Here is a 19640-nt window from a genome sequence, read left to right as displayed (position 1 = left end):
TTAGATTATTTGAAAACATTACCTGCAAATGAGGAATTAACATTATTACAACTATCACAAAAGCTAGCATTATTGCTTATGCTGCTTAGTGTGCAACGCTGTCAAACTGTTCATTTGATAAAACTGAATAATATTACTATTTCTAATGACAACATGAAAGTGTACATAGTAGACTTAGTTAAACAATCCAAACCAGGGAAGCACATTGGACCATTGGAATTTAATAGACATGATGATAATAAACTATGTGTTATTGTAGCAATGGAAGAATATTTGAAAAGGACTTCAAAACTCAGGGGACAGGAAAATCCCTTTTCATTTCATGTGTTAAACCTTTTAAAACTGTAACAAAAAGTACAGTATCACGTTGGATAAAACATTTATTAGGAAAAGCAGGAATTGATATAAAAGTGTATGGGACACATAGCTGTCGATCAGCTTCATCGTCTAGCGTTGCAGCACATGGGATTCCATTAAACAATATACTGAAAACAGCCGGATGGAGCTCAGCACAAACTTTTTACAAATTTTATTTTAAACCTATTCAAACACAAACATTAAGTGATAGCTTATTGGAAAACAAATAATAACATTTATTATGTTTTTGTTATAAATGTATATACATGTACATATATATAGTTGGAATAATAGAATAGTACAAAATTAGAATTTTTATTAGTATCCAGAATTGCCTACACATACATCCTGGTGTGAATGATCTAAAATGTAGAACTCTAAAGTCTCGTGGAAGCCTCTAAGTCATCTATTGTTCAATAAAATTTCCAAATTAATTGAAACTTGTTGAAGATTGATTATAATTTTATTGAGCAATAGATGACTTAGGGCTTACACGCCCACCCAAGCTGTTGGGCCAGCTCCCTCCCTACACTACAATTTAGATCATTCATTCTCTAAAGAATGACCTTTGGTAGTTACGAACTTCCGTTCTCTCGTGTAAGCCCTAAGTCATCTATTGCTCAATAAAATTATAATCAATCTTCAACAAGTTTCGATTAATTTGGAAATTTTACCCCTATGTTCTATTTTTAACCGTGGCGGCCATCTTGGTTGGTTGACCGGGTCACCGGACATATTTTTTAAACTAGATACCCAAATGATGATTGTGGCCAAGTATGGTTTAATTTGGCCCTGTAGTATCAGATTTTTGTAAAAGATTACTAAGATTTACAAAAAAATGGTTAAAAATTGACTATAAAGGGCAATAACTCCTAAAGGGGTCAACTGACCATTTTGGTCATTTGACTTATTTGTAAATCTTACTTTGCTGAACATTATTGCTGTTTACAGTTTATCTCTATCTATAATAATATTCAAGTTAATAACCAAAAACAGCAAAATATCCATAAAATTACCAATTCAGGGGCAGCAACCCAACAACAGGTTGTCCGATTCATCTGAAAGTTTCAGGACAGATAGATCTTGGCCTGATAAACAATTTTATCCCCTGTCAGATTTGCTCTAAATGCTTTGGTTTTTGAGTTATAAGCCAAAAACTGCATTTTACCCAATGTTCTATTTTTAGCTGTGGCGGCCATCTTGGTTGGTTGACCGGGTCACGGGACACATTTTTTAAACTAAATACCCCAATGATGATTGTGGCCAAGTTTGGTTAAATTTGGCTCAGTAGTTTCAGAGGAGAAGATTTTTGTAAAAGTTAACGCCGGACGACGACGGACGCCAAGTAATGGGAAAGGCTCACTTGGACCTTCGGGCCAGGTGAGCTAAAAATGTAAAAGATATAACAGCTTACCTGAAAAAAACACCACTAGCAGCTTCAAGATGTTTCATAAGGCTGGTATTAATTTAAATGCCTACCTGAAAGAATCCACTAGCAGCTTCAAGATGATTACACAAGGCTGGTAATAATTTAACAGCTTTTGTGGCCACTTCCTTTGGTGTTAACTGATCAATGTGTGAAAATCCTATGTTCTTATCCGTCTTTTGCTGTTCAAAGAAAACATTTCAAATGAGTTTCAGTACAATCTATAAACATATGGCATTGAACCTATAATTTGTTAGCACACTTATAGACTTAAAATCTACTGAATCATTCTTTCATTGAGAAAAGGATGCTATTTTTATGGAAGGTACTGAACCAAGTGTTTCTAATCTTAAAATTGAAGGGATCCCTTCCAATGTTGACAAATTACATCCTGATTCAATTGACTGTTATAATATATATTTTCACAGATGGGTTTCACTTGTAGACATAATCATGTCCTTTTTCCTTGTTTATTACTACTGTAAATTCAGAAATTATTGCGTGCATTTATTAATGATTCTAATTTTTACGATATTGAGAAAAATCCTGTTTAATTCGTATAAAAAATTTCAAAAGCCAGTTTAAATTACTGGGATTAATACCCTGACGCATTTTTCGCAATAATAAAAAACATCACAATAATTTCTAAATTTGTAGTATTCTAAATGTGTTTATCATGAATTTCAACTTGCCATGAGGAACAAAACAGGTGCCACTAACAGAGTAGGAACTGATTACCCTTAAGGAGTAAATTCTTTAATAAATCTTAAGATCTAGTGTATTTTATCCTTTAAATTTACTTACTTTTAAGAAAGTTTTCTTCTTTGAGGCTGATGCTATTAAACTGTGACTTAATTTGCAAGCCAAATCTTCCAGTAAGAATTCTAGCTGTGGTGGCTGAATACTTAGTTCTGTTGTAGCCTACAGTATAAAAATAATAAGCTTAAATCATTTCTGTGTTGTGTTTTTTTCTTCTGTATATATTTAAAGGCAATTTACTTATACAAGTTCAACTAAACAGAACTCAAAAATAAAGAACTTCTTTATGTGTTAACAAAATAATTTAGAAATTACATTTTTCTAAATCTTTAGATCAGAGTCACACTATTTTGATTGATTTGTTCTCTATGTCACAATGTATAAACCAAAATTTAATGAATTTGGAGGATTAGAAAGCTTAAAGAAAGACACAAAAGCTGTCTGATACACCAAATTAGATCAATATATATTTAACAAATACTGATTGCTACTTAAAGAAAAAATAAATTGTATAGATTCCCTCAGAATTTGATTAGGGCTATTCCATTTAAACATAGCTCAACCCCAAGGAAGGCACCGGAAATTTCAAGGTATCCCCCATAGAAGTGATATTTTTCAAATTCGGCAATGGTAGAGAAGTGTTTTTTTCTGTTCCACCACCAGCAATAGAAGTGGGTTTTTTTTTACATGCAGACACCTCCTACAGAAGCAATTTTTTTCCTTATAATTTACTACCACCAACAAAGGCAAATTTAGAATTCTTAAATTTTTTTTTGTAAAGGCAAAATTGGAGGGTATCAAAATTAGTTTAACTTTGAGATATGAGAAAGTTTTTTTTACAACAATCACTGTCAGAAACCTTTTGCTGGGTATATCATGTTGTTTTGTTATATATACTGTATGTACCTATGTTTCTGGGATGTGGAATGGCATAATACACTGTCCGAATTGTGTAAAAGTCAAGGGTACAAGTTCACTATATTATTATTTTTTTCAGAGGAAAGGAAAAACTTTCAAGATCCAATTTATGGGAAGAAGCAAAACATAAATTATTTTCAATTCTAACGACAGAATATTGCTGATATCTTAAACTACATTTTGTAAAATTATTTTGTCATTTTTTTTGTAAGGCAATACAAAGTATTCTGTTCAAATACTCCAAGTATACCTGTATATTTTTGTTATCACTTGTTCAATGAATTTATGCAACTGTTTGCACATCATGATTGGATTTAATTGAGTTGTTTGTTAAAATCACATACCCCTGGTTGCAATCAGGGATGGTTCAATGATTTGATGTTGGGGGCAATGGAAGGCAGATGGCTTCTAGGGCTAAAAATAAGGAAAATGGGCTAAAAAAGCAAAAAAATAGTGGAGGGGTGGGAGCACACATTTGTTAAAAGAGATCCTGGTCCACCCCTGGCAAGCACACTGAGGTTTGATAATAAATATTCATAACTTGAACTTTTAATCAGTATTAAGGCAGTCTTTCAATATTAAAGAGATCTTAAAGTTATGCATCTTAAAATTTCTACTTGCACAGTTCACAATCATATAAAACTGAAGCAGCTGTGAATGTGTAAATTGAACTTTGACCTTGAAAATCAGAGAGATTGCTACGTATATTTGTGTTAAATAAAAAAAATTGGAATGTTGCAGGAAATTTAGGCCTAAAAAAAAAATGTTGTGTTTCTGATCACCCCCTTGAAATTTTGAAGGGACGGTAGGTAGGCATTTTTTTTATTTTTTTATTTTATTAACAGTGTATACATAACATTTCATGTTTCTACTGTATATAATTTTTGACTTTCAGCTTGACAAAAATAGTTGACCGACAGATAGACAAAGTGAAAAGTATAGAGCTCCTGCATCCTTGATGCAGCAACTTAAATATAATACAGCAAGCTATAAAAGCTAAATCAAACCCTAAAAAAAGGGCAGCACTTCCCCTTAGAAATAAGCTTAAGTTATATAAAACTCAATTTCCAGTTACCAGACAAAAGTTTGGGATTTAATAGAAAGAGATTGATTATATTAACCCACTTTAAAAATCTCCCTGGGATAACTTTTAGTTTATCCCTTTTAAAACCCCCCTGAAATAACTTTTAGTTTACCCCCTTTAAAAATACCCCTGAAAAAAAAAACTAAAGTCCAAACCTAAACAAAATTTGGGCAGCACTTCCCCTAAGAAATTAGCTTTTTAAACCCAATTCCCCTATTTCAGGTCCAAAAGTTTGGGATTGTCAGAGAAAGAAATTGAGAAGATGTGGGGCAGATTCATTTATAGGAACATGAACCAAACATCATCCCAAACCTACAGATAGACAAATATTTTATATACATTGTACCTGGCAGGACACTTTCTTGTGTGTTACTTTCTGTAAAATTTAGAAATATTTTTTTCTCCGCGAAATTGTCACACTTTCCGCGTTGATCATTGAATAGGACGCATTGTGTTGCCATGTTCAAACACTGACAAACAAAAATAACTACTGTGCATGCTCCCGCATATATAATTAGCCAAGAAGATTCCACTTTCCAGTACATTCTAAAAATAAGCCTCGAGTTTAAAATTAGCGTTGTTTTCTTTTGGGGCAATAAAAAGATTGAGGGATTTAGAATTATTTTTTTTCCTTCAGAAAAAACGGTCTTTAGGTTTACAATTTTTTTTTTTCCCACATCAGCTTTAAAAACTTTTGAGTCGAGGGTCTGAAGGACGGTCGGTCGGGTGACCGGAAACACAACATTTTTTTTTTAGGCCTTATCAAAATTTGCATTAATTTTTTTGAAACCAAATTGCCTGTAGATTGCTACTAACATATCCTACCGTAGTCTAAGATCGTTCATCTTGTCAGTTCGTTAGGTATTTATGTTTGAACTGAACACACGGGGAAACTCCACATTGATGTCACTACGGTACTTCTGGCGTAGAAAAACAGTGCAAAATACGTTTTTTCTGCACTTTTGAATAAAAAAACATTTCTAAAGGTAAGTTTACATTGTTGTTCTCAATTATTGCCAAAAAATGCCAATTTTCTAATGCCCGTTTCAATCCCAACTTCCGCATATTTAAAAACATTCTAGAACTTCACAAAATCCCATTTCCGGCCTCCATTGCTTTGTGTACATTCCATTCAGCGTCATCAATCTTGTGGCAGGCAATACAGGTCAAGCAAATTGTATTTTTAGGAATTTAAAAATGACATGCTCCTTACCTCTTTCTCGATTTTCCCGCGAAAAAAGCCCAACCAAGATGAAAAGAAAACTACATGAAAAAACAATGTCCACGCCATAATTTTGAACAGGCATATAGAGTTGGTTAATAAGAAACAATTTACATTTATTTTTCATAGAATTTTCTTTTTATTCATTATAAAAAGATCGATATTCTGACCATCATGACTGTAGGTAAATATTCATACAAAATTCCCTTGATGTCAAAAGGGATGGCAAAAAAAGAGTTTTCCTGTTGAATTAAACCCAGAACTATTGCAAAATATTTTGAAGCAATATCCCAGAAAGAAATAATGTAATTGCCGTAGACTGAAAAATCCCCTAATTGACAGTAGAGCAATTTGATTGGATATAACGAATTGACATCACGTGATTTTGACGCCATTGAAATTTTAATGTAAACAAACAAGGTCAGAAGGTTCCGTATGGGACATCATCGTACATTTAGTTACTGACAAACAATTACGAGTTATCAAGCTTGCCAATGCATGGTTATAAAAAATTAAAGCTAAGTCTACAGAAAAAATAAGAAAATAATAGCCTTAGTATAACGACTTATCATTACACCTGGATATTGAGTCTGAAAATATATGGTTGCTAGGTACTTTTGTGTTAATAACAGGTCTGAGAGCGTTGCAGGAAATTTACCAAAATTGGCATTTCACTTTTTAGCTCACCTTTCCTAAAGGCAACACAAGAAACTCTATAATATGACAATTATTTTCACTTCAGTATAATAATGGGCATGATGGGTGTCCAACAAATATGAAGTAAATATTTTATTATTTATCATTTTGTTGCAACAAATGATACATGTAAGGCCAAAATTTAAAAAAAAAATTGTTTGTTTGAGGTAGCCTGACTGAGCCAATTGAGAGCCTCCCGACTGTAAAAATTTAATTGAAAAAAATCGTAATTTTTTACGATTTCTGGATTTTTTTCGTTTCTTTTCCGTATCCGGTTGCCTTTTTATCTTCTACTTCGATCTCGGTCGCAAATGCGCTTTGAACTAAACCTGGATTCCTGCATATACACATGGTTCAAAGCGGTAAACTGATTCGGATGTCAGATGTTTTGGTTTGGCTAGAATTGTCAAACCAACGCAAAAAAAAACCACGAATGATTCTCTCACCACTCATAAAACAGCCCCCCCAGAGAAGAATTTTCATTCAAGCTAACAACATACATGTGATTCTTCCGGCGGGAGTCAAAATCTCCCGTTTTTAAGACCCTCTTCCGTCCCTCCCGTCTAAATTGGAAATCTTCCGCTTTTTGAAAATGTCAACCTCGAAAAATTTTCAGTAGAAATTTTTGTTTACAAAAGTGATACTGACAGAGAAAAAGTCCGAGAAACTCGAAATTCATATCGGAAAAGTCCGAGAAAAACGGAAGTTTCCTTTAACTGTTTTGATGTCAAAAGGTAAATAGCCTCGAGTTATCTATGAAGGTGTTAAGGATTAGACTGTGTATACAGCAATAAAAGAGTATTGGCAATTACCTGGTGATCAACTAGCAAGTTTAAGACACATGCCTGGATGATTAAAAGTGAAATACTGACAATGGATTAATTAAAGTTTTATAAACAACGACTTTTTTGTGATGCGGTAAAAAACATTGAACAGTTGTATTACTTAACCTCATGACAAATATCTTAATGAACTGAGACATGATATGTATGTCTACTACACTTGTTGCAAAGCTGACTATGGTGACTCTAATGACTTGACCAAACATATGGAGACAGCAAACCCACCAGAAAGCTCACAACTCTATCAATTCTATACCACAGTTCAGTTAGTGGTACCAAAATTAACAATGATGCTAAAGCAGAGATACTTTTTACCACCTATATATGATGGCTGATCACTTTATCTTGAACTTTATATACAATAAATAAATATTCAAAAAACCCTGATCTTCTATTTCTATCAAGTAAAAATGGCTATGGAGTTATAAAATCATTAACAAAAAAGGAAAATATGCAGTTTAAACACCAAAAAAAACATTGTGTACGTCGATAAAAATGTCGATAAAAAATCTCCAGTTATGAGGCCCAAACTCCAGCTGAAAATTTCCAAATCTCCAGTTGTGACTTGACAACTCTGTCACATGTCTGCAACAATATCCATGTAGAGATGCATTTTTTTTATTAATACACATACCTGGATAGAAGCAATTTATTTCAGACAACAGCTTGGGATAGAATTTTTTTTCTTTGCCGTCCGTGGGTATGAGCTATGTTTAAATGGAATAGCCCTTATCTAAGCTATAACATATTTCTTAAATAACACTGCATTATATCCTCATCTCATGCTCTTAAGAATGCATTGTGACATCACAATTTCCATTGACAAAGCATGCTTCGTAATGATGTTAAAGGCAAATGATTAAGCGGAGGAGAAATATGGATATCTCTACGTTAACAATGCAAGCAAACTTTAAGGATATACTTTACTCTCATTTTTTCCATGCAGAACCTGACAATTTGAATTCTGATGTAAAATTGTGTGAATATAACTGAGAACATTAGATTCTCCATCAAACAAACCTTTGTATTCTGTTCTGTGTCTAAATCAGCTACTGTAATCATTCCTGTATTCAGAATTGTAAATACTTCCATATTAATTTCCCTGTAAAACAAAGATTACTGTCAGCACTGTATTTCAATACAAGACAAAAAAATGCTTGATGACATATGACTTTATTGACACAAACCAAAATTTACACGTACATGTTAATTGTACCAGTACAAAATCTAGATTATTTTTCTTTTATAACATTATAGACAAAGATTGCTTAAAACTTGTACATGGACTACTGTACATTTGTATTTAAATAACCAGGTAAACAAGACCAATACTAAATCATGCAATTGGTAGAGGTAACATGTGTACACTGTAGCATAACTGACCATTCTTTTTTCAGGCAAAAAAAGTTGTACACAATTTTTGCTTATACAATGAGTAATGAAAAATCTCAAAATATTGGCAAACAGGAAGACACATGAAAAAGCATCAAAGCAATATTGATAAAACATTCATCCCACGAGTTTGTGAATATTAACTTTTAACATAGAATATAAAATCGCTTGCTTGTAAAGATTTTTAATTTTAAGTTTATACATCATGAAAATCAAACTTTCCACAAAAATTTCTTTCATTTAATTTTTAGCTATACATCTACCAACTCCATCATACCTGAAAAAAGGTCTGTAATTCTGAAGACTAATTCCTGATTTTGAGGTACTATTTCCGTCTTTATTTTCTGTTATTTGTGTATTCTGTGAATCCTAATGGAAATAAAAAAACCTCATGGTTTACATCAAAGTTCAACTCCAGCTGGCCATCAAGAGCTTCAGTATTTAGCTAACTGATCATAGCAAATCTTCAGGCATATTTTAGAAAAGACGTGCAAAGAAGAATTAGTGAATTTAAAAGTAAAAAGCATTCACAGATACTCTCTTACATGCATATTGTCAATACAAATATACAAATAAACTCCAAATACTCATTTTAAAAGGCATAATTATCAGAAACAGAATCTTAAAATTTTAATTTGATAAAAATGAAGATGTGGTATGATTGCCAATGAGACAACTCTACACAAGAAAACCAAATGACATAGAAATTACAACTAAAGCTCATTGAACCGACTTCAACAATGAGCAAAGCCCACACTCGGCTATTAATAATCTTTCTTAAAAAGGTCAAGCATTTTGAATTTTACAAATATAATCCATGCAATTAACCATCATAAAATACAACAATACCTTTTCTATATGTGTTGAATCTTTACTGCTTTCATCACTATCATCAACTCTAGTTGTTTCATTACTATCTGCTTTTCTATAAAAGATAAATTATTCAGAATATTTCCAATATTAAAATATTTCATATTACAGCTGTCAAAGTTATCTGAGAATGACTTTTTATGGTGTAAATTCAGATTTCAGATATTTTATTCTTCTTTCATTTTGAAAACAAAGCCATGATCTAATTCCAATAAAACATAGGCTGCATATGATTGAATTCGCAATTAAAATTGCATCGTCAGTTGTGATTGGAATGCCAGAAATCAATATGGATGTTTGCATTCATGTTGTTTTAGCTAGAAAATTCAAACTCATCATTTTTTAAAAGTAAGTTTACATGTATCTGCTCATTTTTGTAGAGCCTTCAACTTGAATGGAAAAAAGCAAGACATAGCCATCCTACATTCCATCGGCGTCTTCATCCCAGCGTTCACAAATATTCACCCTGTGATTAAAGTTTTTGAAATTTAATAACTTTCTTAAACTATTCTGGATTTGTACAAAACTTGGACAGAAGCTTGTTTATGATCATAAGATAGTATCCAGAAGTAAATTTTGTAAAATAAAAAATCCATTTTTTCTGTATCTTATTTATAAATAAATAAATTTGGTGTATTTACTGTCTTCTGATTGGTTAAAATAATCAGTTTTATTTTCAATGTTGTCAATTTTGATGGCGACACGGCCACTATGCATTGTGTATTCATACGCCAACATGTGTGTTCGTTATTATTGTTAATATAAATAATATAAAAAGTTCTGTGAGACTTATTTTTTATAGAAATTTATTTATAATGAATGGCAATAATTTATTTTGATTTTATTGAACCATATAACTTTTTTTTGACCCTTCACATTTTACATAATCCGCTTCGCAAATTATTCAATGTGAAGAGTCAAAAATTAGTTTTATCATTCAATAAATTCAAAATAGATAATAGCCATTCATTAAATGGACTTAGTTTTCTGCCAGGATACAATACATTCACTCTGTGGTTAAAAGTTTTTAACATTTTTAATAACTTTTTTATACTATCCTGGATTTGTATCAAACTTGGACTAAAGCTTGTTTATGATCAAAATATAGTATCTAAAAGGAAATTTTTGTTAAAATTTTGTACCTGTTTGTCATCATTTTACTTATAAATGACTTATAGTCTGCAGTTAAAATTTTTAAAACTTTTATTAGATTCATAAACTATCCTGGATTTTTACCAAAAATGGACAGAAGCTTCTTGTACGTTTTGTCTTTATATAATAACTTGCCACAAAGCATTCAATGTAATAATTTAATCCAGTAAGATATTACAGTATAATTATAATTACCTGATGTTCAGTAGTTGTTGTTTGTTAATGTGGTTCATACATGTTTCTTGTTTCTTTAAAGATTAGAACGTTGGTTTTCTGTTTTGAATGGTTTTACTCTAGTAATGTTTTGGGCCCTTTATAGCTTGTTGTTTGGTGTGTACCCAAGCACTGTGATGTGACTTGGATGGAGAGTTGTCTCATTGGCACTCAACCCACATCTTCTTATATCTATTAAGTATTAAACTGAAAGAGAGAAAAAATTATGCATTGTCGTCAGTACTTACTTCTTAGAAGCTTTCTTAGTTTTCTTCTTCTTTCCCTCGGTTGTAGTAGCTGTATTCTGTATGACAGTTTTAGGTGCCTCATACCAATCAAAATGGGCAGGTGGAGGGGTATAGCTTGGCTGAACTAAAGAGAAAATCAGTGAAAATAATTAAGCATAAAAGCTATAACTAGTTGTGTATGTTTGAAGGTTGAGATTAAATATTTTCTCATAAAATCCCTTTTTCATTATAATATTAAAGAACCTTAGTGACCACGCTCACATACCCCACGTCCCCACATTGTCATTGGATAAATTAAATAAGTGTAAGGAAAAAAAAATTGTATAAGAAAAAATATTGAATAATAATTTCCTGTCAATATGCACATCTACATGCATAGTATGTCCTTATTATCTACAAAATTTCATGAAATTTGTTTCAGAGGAGTTGAGATGACAAACTGTTGCAGAAGTACATTGAAGCAAATAAGTTCAAAGGGCATAACTCCTAGAAAAAATATGAATCATAATTTCCTGTCAATATGCACATCTACGTAGTATGTCCTGAAATTCTGTTGTGTGGTTTCAGAGGAGTTGCAATGACAAACTGTTGCAGAAGTACATTAAAGTAAATAAGTTTAAATGTGCGTAACTCCTAGAAAAAAAATTGAATCGCAATTTCCCGTTGATATGCACAACTACATAGTATGTCCTTATTATCTGAAAAGGTTTCATGAAATTCTGTTGTGTGGTTTGAGAGGAGTTGTGATGACAAACTGTTACAGTAGTACATTAAAGTAAATAAGTTCAAAGGGGCGTAACTCCTAGAAAAAAAATTGAATCGCAATTTCCCGTCGACATGCACAACTACATAGTATGTCCTTATTATCTGAAAAGGTTTCGTGAAATTCTGTTGTGTGGTTTGAGAGGAGTTGCGATGACAAAATGTTGCAGTAGTACATTAGAGTAAATAAGTTCAAAGGGGCGTAACTCCTAGAAAAAAAATTGAATCGCTATTTCCCGTCGATATGCACAACTACATAGTATGTCCTTATTATCTGAAAAGGTTTCATAAAATTCTGTTGTGTGGTTTCAGAGGAGTTGAGATGACAAACTGTTGCAGTAGTACATTAAAGTAAATAAGTCCTAAGGGGCGTAACTCCTAGAAAAAAAATTGAATCGCAATTTCCCTTCGATATGCACAACTACATAGTATGTCCTTATTATCTGAAAAGGTTTCGTGAATTCTGTTGTGTAGTTTGAGAGGAGTTGCGATGACAAGAAACAGGACTGACGGACGGGTCAAAAACATTATACCCGCCGCAGCGTGGGGTATAAAAATATTATCTTTTTTTTATGGACATGTTCTGTGTGTGCATATATTTAAGTATAATTAAATAGTGGGCTTTCAAACAGATGAAACTTTCACATTATAAAAATTGATTTAACATATATTTTCCTTACAAGTTAAATTATTTATATTTACATGTTCTTATCTTAAATATGCATCTAATTTGCCACTGGATGTTAAACATCAAACCATCTAAGTACATGCATCTAATAGGAAGTATAATGTCATTCAAATTCAGATTTTTTTCTTTTTCCCCAATGTTTTATAAATAATTTAGAGAACAGTTTATATTAAGATGGCTGTTCAATTGCATACATGTCCATGAAAATTAAAACATTTGGAGAACAATAAAGTTTTCTAATTTTTTGAACACCTACCATTCAAGCATTTTTCCAATGACCTCTGAAGATCTGTAATGTTATGTAATCTTGATATGACCTTGGCCTTCATTTCTGGGTCTGTTTGAGTGGCAAAACCATTAATGACCTCTCTGAACCAATTAAGTGATAGGAACAAATTGTCACACAAGAATTCCTTTTCTTTCTGTGATAAAGGTTCTAACTTCTCATAAACTTCTGGTTTTGGTAAAAACACTGGGCATCCTACAAAATAATGATATCCGTTCTTTATTTAACAAACTATTGAATAATTATTTTTGTGACTGTAACCCATTTATTAAATTCTTTAACTTCCCAGAATTCAAAATATTTAACTGAACTATTTAAAGTTATTTTTTTTTTATCAGTTTATTCAATTGAAGGAGAACATTCAGATTGTCCATATTAAATTGTTTCATAATTTGATATTTTTAACATTTTCATTGGGGAACACATTGATTTATTAATTGATTTCCAAATGTACTTTACTGATATTGAAAGATGAATATGTCTTAAACTTTACATCTTATTTCTTCTTTATCCATTCTTCCATTTCTTATTTATGTCATTTATAGATTTTCATTTTAAGAGCAACAGAGATTATCTCCCCTTTTTGTTTTATATGTTTTTGTTGCTCAATTTAAGTTTCCTTTTTGTGTTGTGTAAGCTGTTGTTTGTCTCTTTGTATATTTTTCTCCTTAGTTATGGTGTTTTGGTCTTTCTATAACTTATGATACTTTAATTTTGCAAAATGGTAATAGACACATACTGAAAAAAGACCCATAGCCCTCACATTCAATAATTAAACTTCCTTTCCTACCCTTACACATATATCTTAATGGAATAGCACTTACCTGAACTCTCTTTATAAGAAGAATTTTATATTGATAGTAACATTGTTATAATATATCATCTTATACCTACCTAATAAAGCATTAATATCACTGAGATCTTCCTGTTGTCTAGATTCACAAACATACAACAGTCTGAAGTGTGGGGACAGACACAATGGATCACTCAAGCCACTGAAATAAATATAGAGTAAGGCCTAAAATAAAATATTGTTTGTTTCCCGAATCCCTGCAAAATCGGTGCTTCTCATAAAATTTTATTGTCAAATCTAAGACTAATATAAACAAGTGAAACTGTGAGCTACTGCTCACTGATGATACCCCCGCCACAAGTGGATAATATTAATAGTGTAAAAATATGCAAGTGTTCGGTAAACAGGAAGTTGTTGAGTGATGAATCTGAAAACGCATCACACGGTATAGCTGATTTATATAAATCCTGAAACCAAATTTCAGAAATCCTTGTATTGTAGTTCCTGAGAAAAATGTGACGAAAATTTTCAACTTGGCTATCATGTGTAAAATCATACAAGTGTTCGGTAAACAGGAAGTTGTCAAGTGATCAATCTGAAAACACATCACACGGTATAGCTGACTCAGATAAACCCTGAAACCAAATTTCAGAAATCCTTGTATTGTAGTTCCTGAGAAAAATGCGACGAAAAATATTCATGGGACGGACGGACTGACTGACGGACTGACAGAGGTAAAACAGTATACCCCCCCCCCCTTTTTTAAAGCGGGGGTATAAAAAGAAGATGTGGTATGATTGCCAATGAGACAACTATCCACAAAAGACCAATATGACACAGACATTAACAACTATAGGTCACCATACGGCCTTCAACAATGAGCAAAGCTCATACCTCATAGTCAGCTATAAAAGGCCCTGATAAGACAATGTGAAACAATTCAAACGAGAAAACCAACGGCCTTATTTATGTAAAAAAATGAATGAAAAACAAATATGTAACACATAAACAAACGACAACCACTGAATTACTGGCTTTTGACTTGGGACAGGCACATACAAAAATAATGTGGTGGGGTTAATCATGTTTTTTTTTTTTTTTTTTTTTTTTTAAATTCCTTTATTTCCATCAGTTGCTTGTTACATTGTCTTAAACATGTTAGCGGGATCCCAACCCTCCCCCTAACCTGGGAATTATTTCAGATTTTTAAGCTTGTTTGATTGACCGTTATTGTTCCAGCTTTGTGGAAAAAATTAAATGATTTCCCACACCTGGCTTGGCAGTGTCAGGGTTGGGGAAGCAAACAATATATTGATTTCAGTCTAAGTGAGATATTTTGTCACTTCAATTAGAATTATAAATCTAAAACATAAAACACATATACACTTATAAAGCATATCTGTTTTTGAACAAAATGTGTGTCGTAATTTCTTCAAAAAGTAGTTTTGGTGAAAATTTGAATCAAAGTGTGTGCAAACCAAGTATTCAAGATTAGAAATTGCTAATACAAAAATGTACCACAAACCTTCAACACTTGTTCTTATTTTGATATCATCTATGTTTGTACTAAAAATGTTGTTTCTAGCAAAAGCAACTAAATTTAAATATTGAGAACTTCATATTTTAACAAAATATTCCCCCACCACAATAATGAAACCTGTTGAAAAATTTATTGGAGACAGTTAAAGGCAATTTATGTGTATGGATATTTATGACTCAAAAAATGTGAACAGTACAAAGTATTGCCTCTGTGACAAGTATATATATTTTAATGAAAAAGACTTTAAAAGATCCATAGATAAACATTTACCTCTAAATAAATTTAGTCTAACTTCCCATTTTTTTCAATGTCTAGCTATGTTACCTTTCACTTGAAGAATCCTTAATTGCTGACTTCTTTTTATCAGCAGCAGATTTTTCTACCAGATGTGACATGTATATTGCAATAGGTTCTTCACTTTCTGGGTCAAGATTATATTGTAGCTCTCCAGGGGTTAAACATCTAGAAATATATGTCATTGAAATGTACATAATGTAGTCAATACACTTTCATTTTTTGAAAGATAAAAAAACTTTTTTTTTATAATCTATTTTAATCATTAATATTTTAATCACAATTTGTCTCATTTAATATATATTTTCTAATCCTAATTAAAAAAAAATTATCTTTGCACCAATTCTTTCATTAAAAAAACTGCACAACATATATATGTTGGTCTAAATTTTGTTCAAAATTATTTTTTCTCAAATATACATCATTTGAACATGAATAATATATTAAGATATAACTATGATATGTATAACATTAACAATATTAGAAATCTTTCTCCCTTTGCTATTCTATTTTGAGCCTTGAGAATAAATAATAACAAAAACCAATACTTACTCATCCTTGGGAGATTCGTCAACATATAATACAAAATTCCCTTGGAAATCTGATATCACTGTCTCATCTATCCAGGCCTACAAATAATAACATTGCATAACTAGAAGTACTAAGGAAATTCAAATTACAAACTAATTGGAAAATAATATTCATCTAAGTTTATACACATTTTTGTAAACTTTAATTGTAGACGTTTTATTCACAGGGTCATGCAAAGACACAGATTGAGTTATGTCCTATTATCTTTTCAATTCTATTCAAAATTTCCTTATGTCTTTACATATACTATAATGACTAAATTGAATGTCTTAATTTATGGATTCTGCAAATGTTTTAAATAATACTGAAACATTTTTTAGAACTATTTAAGAAACTGTAAGATCGTCCTCTCTGAGACATCTGTCAGTTGCCTTGAATTTTTCAAGAGGCGCCTGACAAAACATGTAAAACTGTGACCTACTGCTCACAGATGATACCCTCAACACAACTGGATGATTTTAATAGTGTATAAATATGTAAGTGTTCTGTAAACAGGAAGTAGCTGATTTGATGAAAATGAAAAGGCATCACACGGTATAGCTGACTCATGTAAACCCTGAACCAAATTTAAGAAATCCTTGTAATTCAGTTTATGAGAAAATGTGACAAAAGTATTCATCGGACGGACTGACAGATGGTGGGATGGATGGACAGACAGACAGATGTAAAACAGTATATCCCCACTTTTTTAAAGCAAGGGTATAAAAATAAATCTATTAGTCACCTGGTTTTTTTCAAAATTATTCATGCATACACCAATAAATGAAAGCATAGTCAACCTAATAATGGTGATTACTCAGCGTTAGAAGAAGCACTGTTACACAAACCTCAACTTTAGGATCTAGACAACCTTTTTGTATAACATTAGCAAGTTCATCCATGAAGAGAGCTGCTGCTTCTGGTATCCTGTTAATACTGGTTCTTACTAGATTCAGTAAGGCTACAACCTGCTTGTATGATTCCTCTGTTAATCCAGACTGTCCATTATTACTGACAAAATAATAGATTTTATAATCTTTAAACCGTTCATATACTGTAAGCAACTTAACATTAAATCTATAAATTTGCAGGAGTATCGTCACAATGACTGTTAAAATCTGGCATTAATGCAGAAACACATGATTATATTTACACAAAAGATTGTCTTTTACAGCCATTAAATAAACTTATTGTATCATATTTGTTTTCGTTCATTATTTTGTACATAAATTAAGTCTTTAGTTTTCTTGTTTGAATTGTTTTACAGTCGTTATTTCAAGGTCTGATAATCAGTATTGACTTTGCATATTGCTGAAGGTCATACAGTGATGTGTAGTTATTAATTTCAGCGTCATTTGGTCTCTTGTAAAGATTTGTCTTATTGGCAATAATACATCTTCTTTTTTATGATTTATAGTATTTATCAATTGATCAGTAAGGGCCACTATTACAATACAGTACATTCCGGTTATTTGCATAGCCTATTTGTCAGACGAAATTATGCAATAAAGCGGAGTATGCTTATATCCGAAATGACAAATTACGGAGTCAAATGACATCGATAGTGCAGATCAGGAAAGAAGAAAGATGTACGTCCATAGTCCACTTACAACATAATGAATGCTTATTTATTCTAATAAAAGTTATTTGTCTACTGTCATACATTTTATTTCATTGTGTATTCTTTCAATAAAGTTTATTAACACATTTTGTTTTTGTTTATTTATGTACCGACTTTTCCTTTACCTGAGATACGATAACAAAATTGTTCTAAAAATAGATTTGTTTCTATGACCCGGATGTACAAATTAAATTGTTACGCTTTGTTTAAAACAAACTGTTTAACAATACTACACAGTTTATAATCATTGTAAACAATAATTGTGTAATGAACTGCCTTTGATATTCAGTATTTACCAATTACACAGTGATGTGACACTGTTAGTTTCGTTTATGCAAAGCAGTTAACAGCCAGGTGATGGGGCCATGCACGGGTTATTTGCTGGACACGAGTGTTGAAAGTGAGAAAATATAATAATCAGAAGTTAATTTTCTTTTAGAAAAATATTAAAAAGGAAAGATTGATGTATAAAATTCTTCAACCATATATAAATGCCCTGTAATATTTAACATAAATGTAGATCACCCAAGCTGAATTACGAAATTACACATTGGATAATGATCGATAATTAGCAGGCGTTAATGTTTTAAAAATTCACCCAAAATATAATCTATGAACAATGTTTGAAATCCAATTAATAATTAACACCTTTTGAGATAGAAGATCATAGAATGGTTGTGTTTTTACAACAATCAGCTGATTGACATTTTTATGACCTCGAGGCTTAAAATAGAATATGGGAAACTTTACCTGTGTACACATCGAGGCCTTTTCTATAATCATATAAACACGAAAGATACTGTTTTAAAACTTTATTTGAATAACACACAAGTAAATGTGAAATAATAATGAAAATTATGATGCATTCAAGAAAAATATACTTACAAAATTGCCGTTTCCGGTCACAAATCTCGTCAGTTTTAACTGAGCATATCTAGCTGGCGATTATTTTCTATGCAATAAACCGAAATGCCACTTGTAAGGCTATGCATATAACCGGACAATTTAACATTAGGTGAATGGGAAATGGTTTTGTGCAGGAGAAAAGTATGCAATTAACCGAATTATGCTATTAAGCGGTATGCAATTAAGTGGAATCGACTGTACCTGTTATAGGCTATACTTTTGACAATCATTATGGCACCAATTATACCCATTCTTTTGTACCTGCAAAGGAAAAACATACAGAAATTATGTTCCAAACATGAGCTGTATTCAATTAGATTAGCTGACACATCACCTGATTTTATAATATGTTCCATTTTTCATGAACTAGTACAAATTTTTGTTTAGGAGCCAGCTGACCAATTGGTGGCCTTCTGCCCTTTGGTTGGGTTGTTGTCTCTGACACATTTCCAATTTTCATTCTCAATTATATATACCTATGTTTATGAATAATAGGCTATGACATTGAGATATAAAACGAATATTCATTATTTTGTTTTCAGCTTTGAATGGCTCATACTATTGAGGATAAGTTGATTCAATGAATAATTAGTTTTGGTATAATCTATATTTCAAATCCAGGCTAAAAAGCTTAATTGAATAATCCCTTTATACATTTGTACAAATTGTTGCAGCAGAACAATGATATGAAAAAGTCTGACATAATAGTGTCACAATTCTTACTTTGGACTGTTGTTTGAAAGCTGTTTCCTTATAATTATGTGAAGATCATCCTATAAAATAAAAACAATATCTATGGTTATGATGCAAATATAGGTCTTGAGAGTATATACTTATCATATTTTTCCACACTTGTCAGTTAATTTTAATCAGCTAATAGCAATAAACACACAAAAGATATAAAGAAAATTCACACTCAAAAGCTCTACTGATAATTTTCTTTATTTTCATTGTATTCAATATAAAAAAGAAGATGTGGTATGAAGTTTATATACATTGTA

General features: G+C 31.6%; 1 protein-coding gene across 6 annotated transcripts in view; it reads right to left on the bottom strand.

Annotated features, from left to right (window-relative positions):
* LOC134723721 (Fanconi anemia group D2 protein-like) overlaps positions 1–19640 on the bottom strand; it is a 114800-nt gene that overhangs the window by 32206 nt on the left and 62954 nt on the right. For all 6 annotated transcript variants that reach the window (XM_063587308.1, XM_063587292.1, XM_063587274.1 and 3 more), the window contains exons 18-30: positions 19363–19412; positions 18841–18900; positions 16961–17123; positions 16095–16171; positions 15573–15710; positions 13810–13910; positions 12886–13110; positions 11180–11303; positions 9546–9621; positions 8974–9065; positions 8325–8406; positions 2588–2704; positions 1837–1965 (exon numbers count right to left, since the gene is read on the bottom strand). In XM_063587308.1, coding sequence (XP_063443378.1) covers positions 1837–1965; positions 2588–2704; positions 8325–8406; positions 8974–9065; positions 9546–9621; positions 11180–11303; positions 12886–13110; positions 13810–13910; positions 15573–15710; positions 16095–16171; positions 16961–17123; positions 18841–18900; positions 19363–19412 — 1434 coding nt within the window. The remainder of the gene's footprint in view (positions 1–1836; positions 1966–2587; positions 2705–8324; positions 8407–8973; positions 9066–9545; positions 9622–11179; positions 11304–12885; positions 13111–13809; positions 13911–15572; positions 15711–16094; positions 16172–16960; positions 17124–18840; positions 18901–19362; positions 19413–19640) is intronic.

The sequence above is a fragment of the Mytilus trossulus genome, chromosome 1 (assembly GCF_036588685.1).
Source record: "Mytilus trossulus isolate FHL-02 chromosome 1, PNRI_Mtr1.1.1.hap1, whole genome shotgun sequence".
Taxonomy (NCBI): domain Eukaryota; kingdom Metazoa; phylum Mollusca; class Bivalvia; order Mytilida; family Mytilidae; genus Mytilus; species Mytilus trossulus.
Note: the sequence above shows the minus strand (reverse complement) of the source record. Positions and strands in the feature narration are given on the sequence as shown.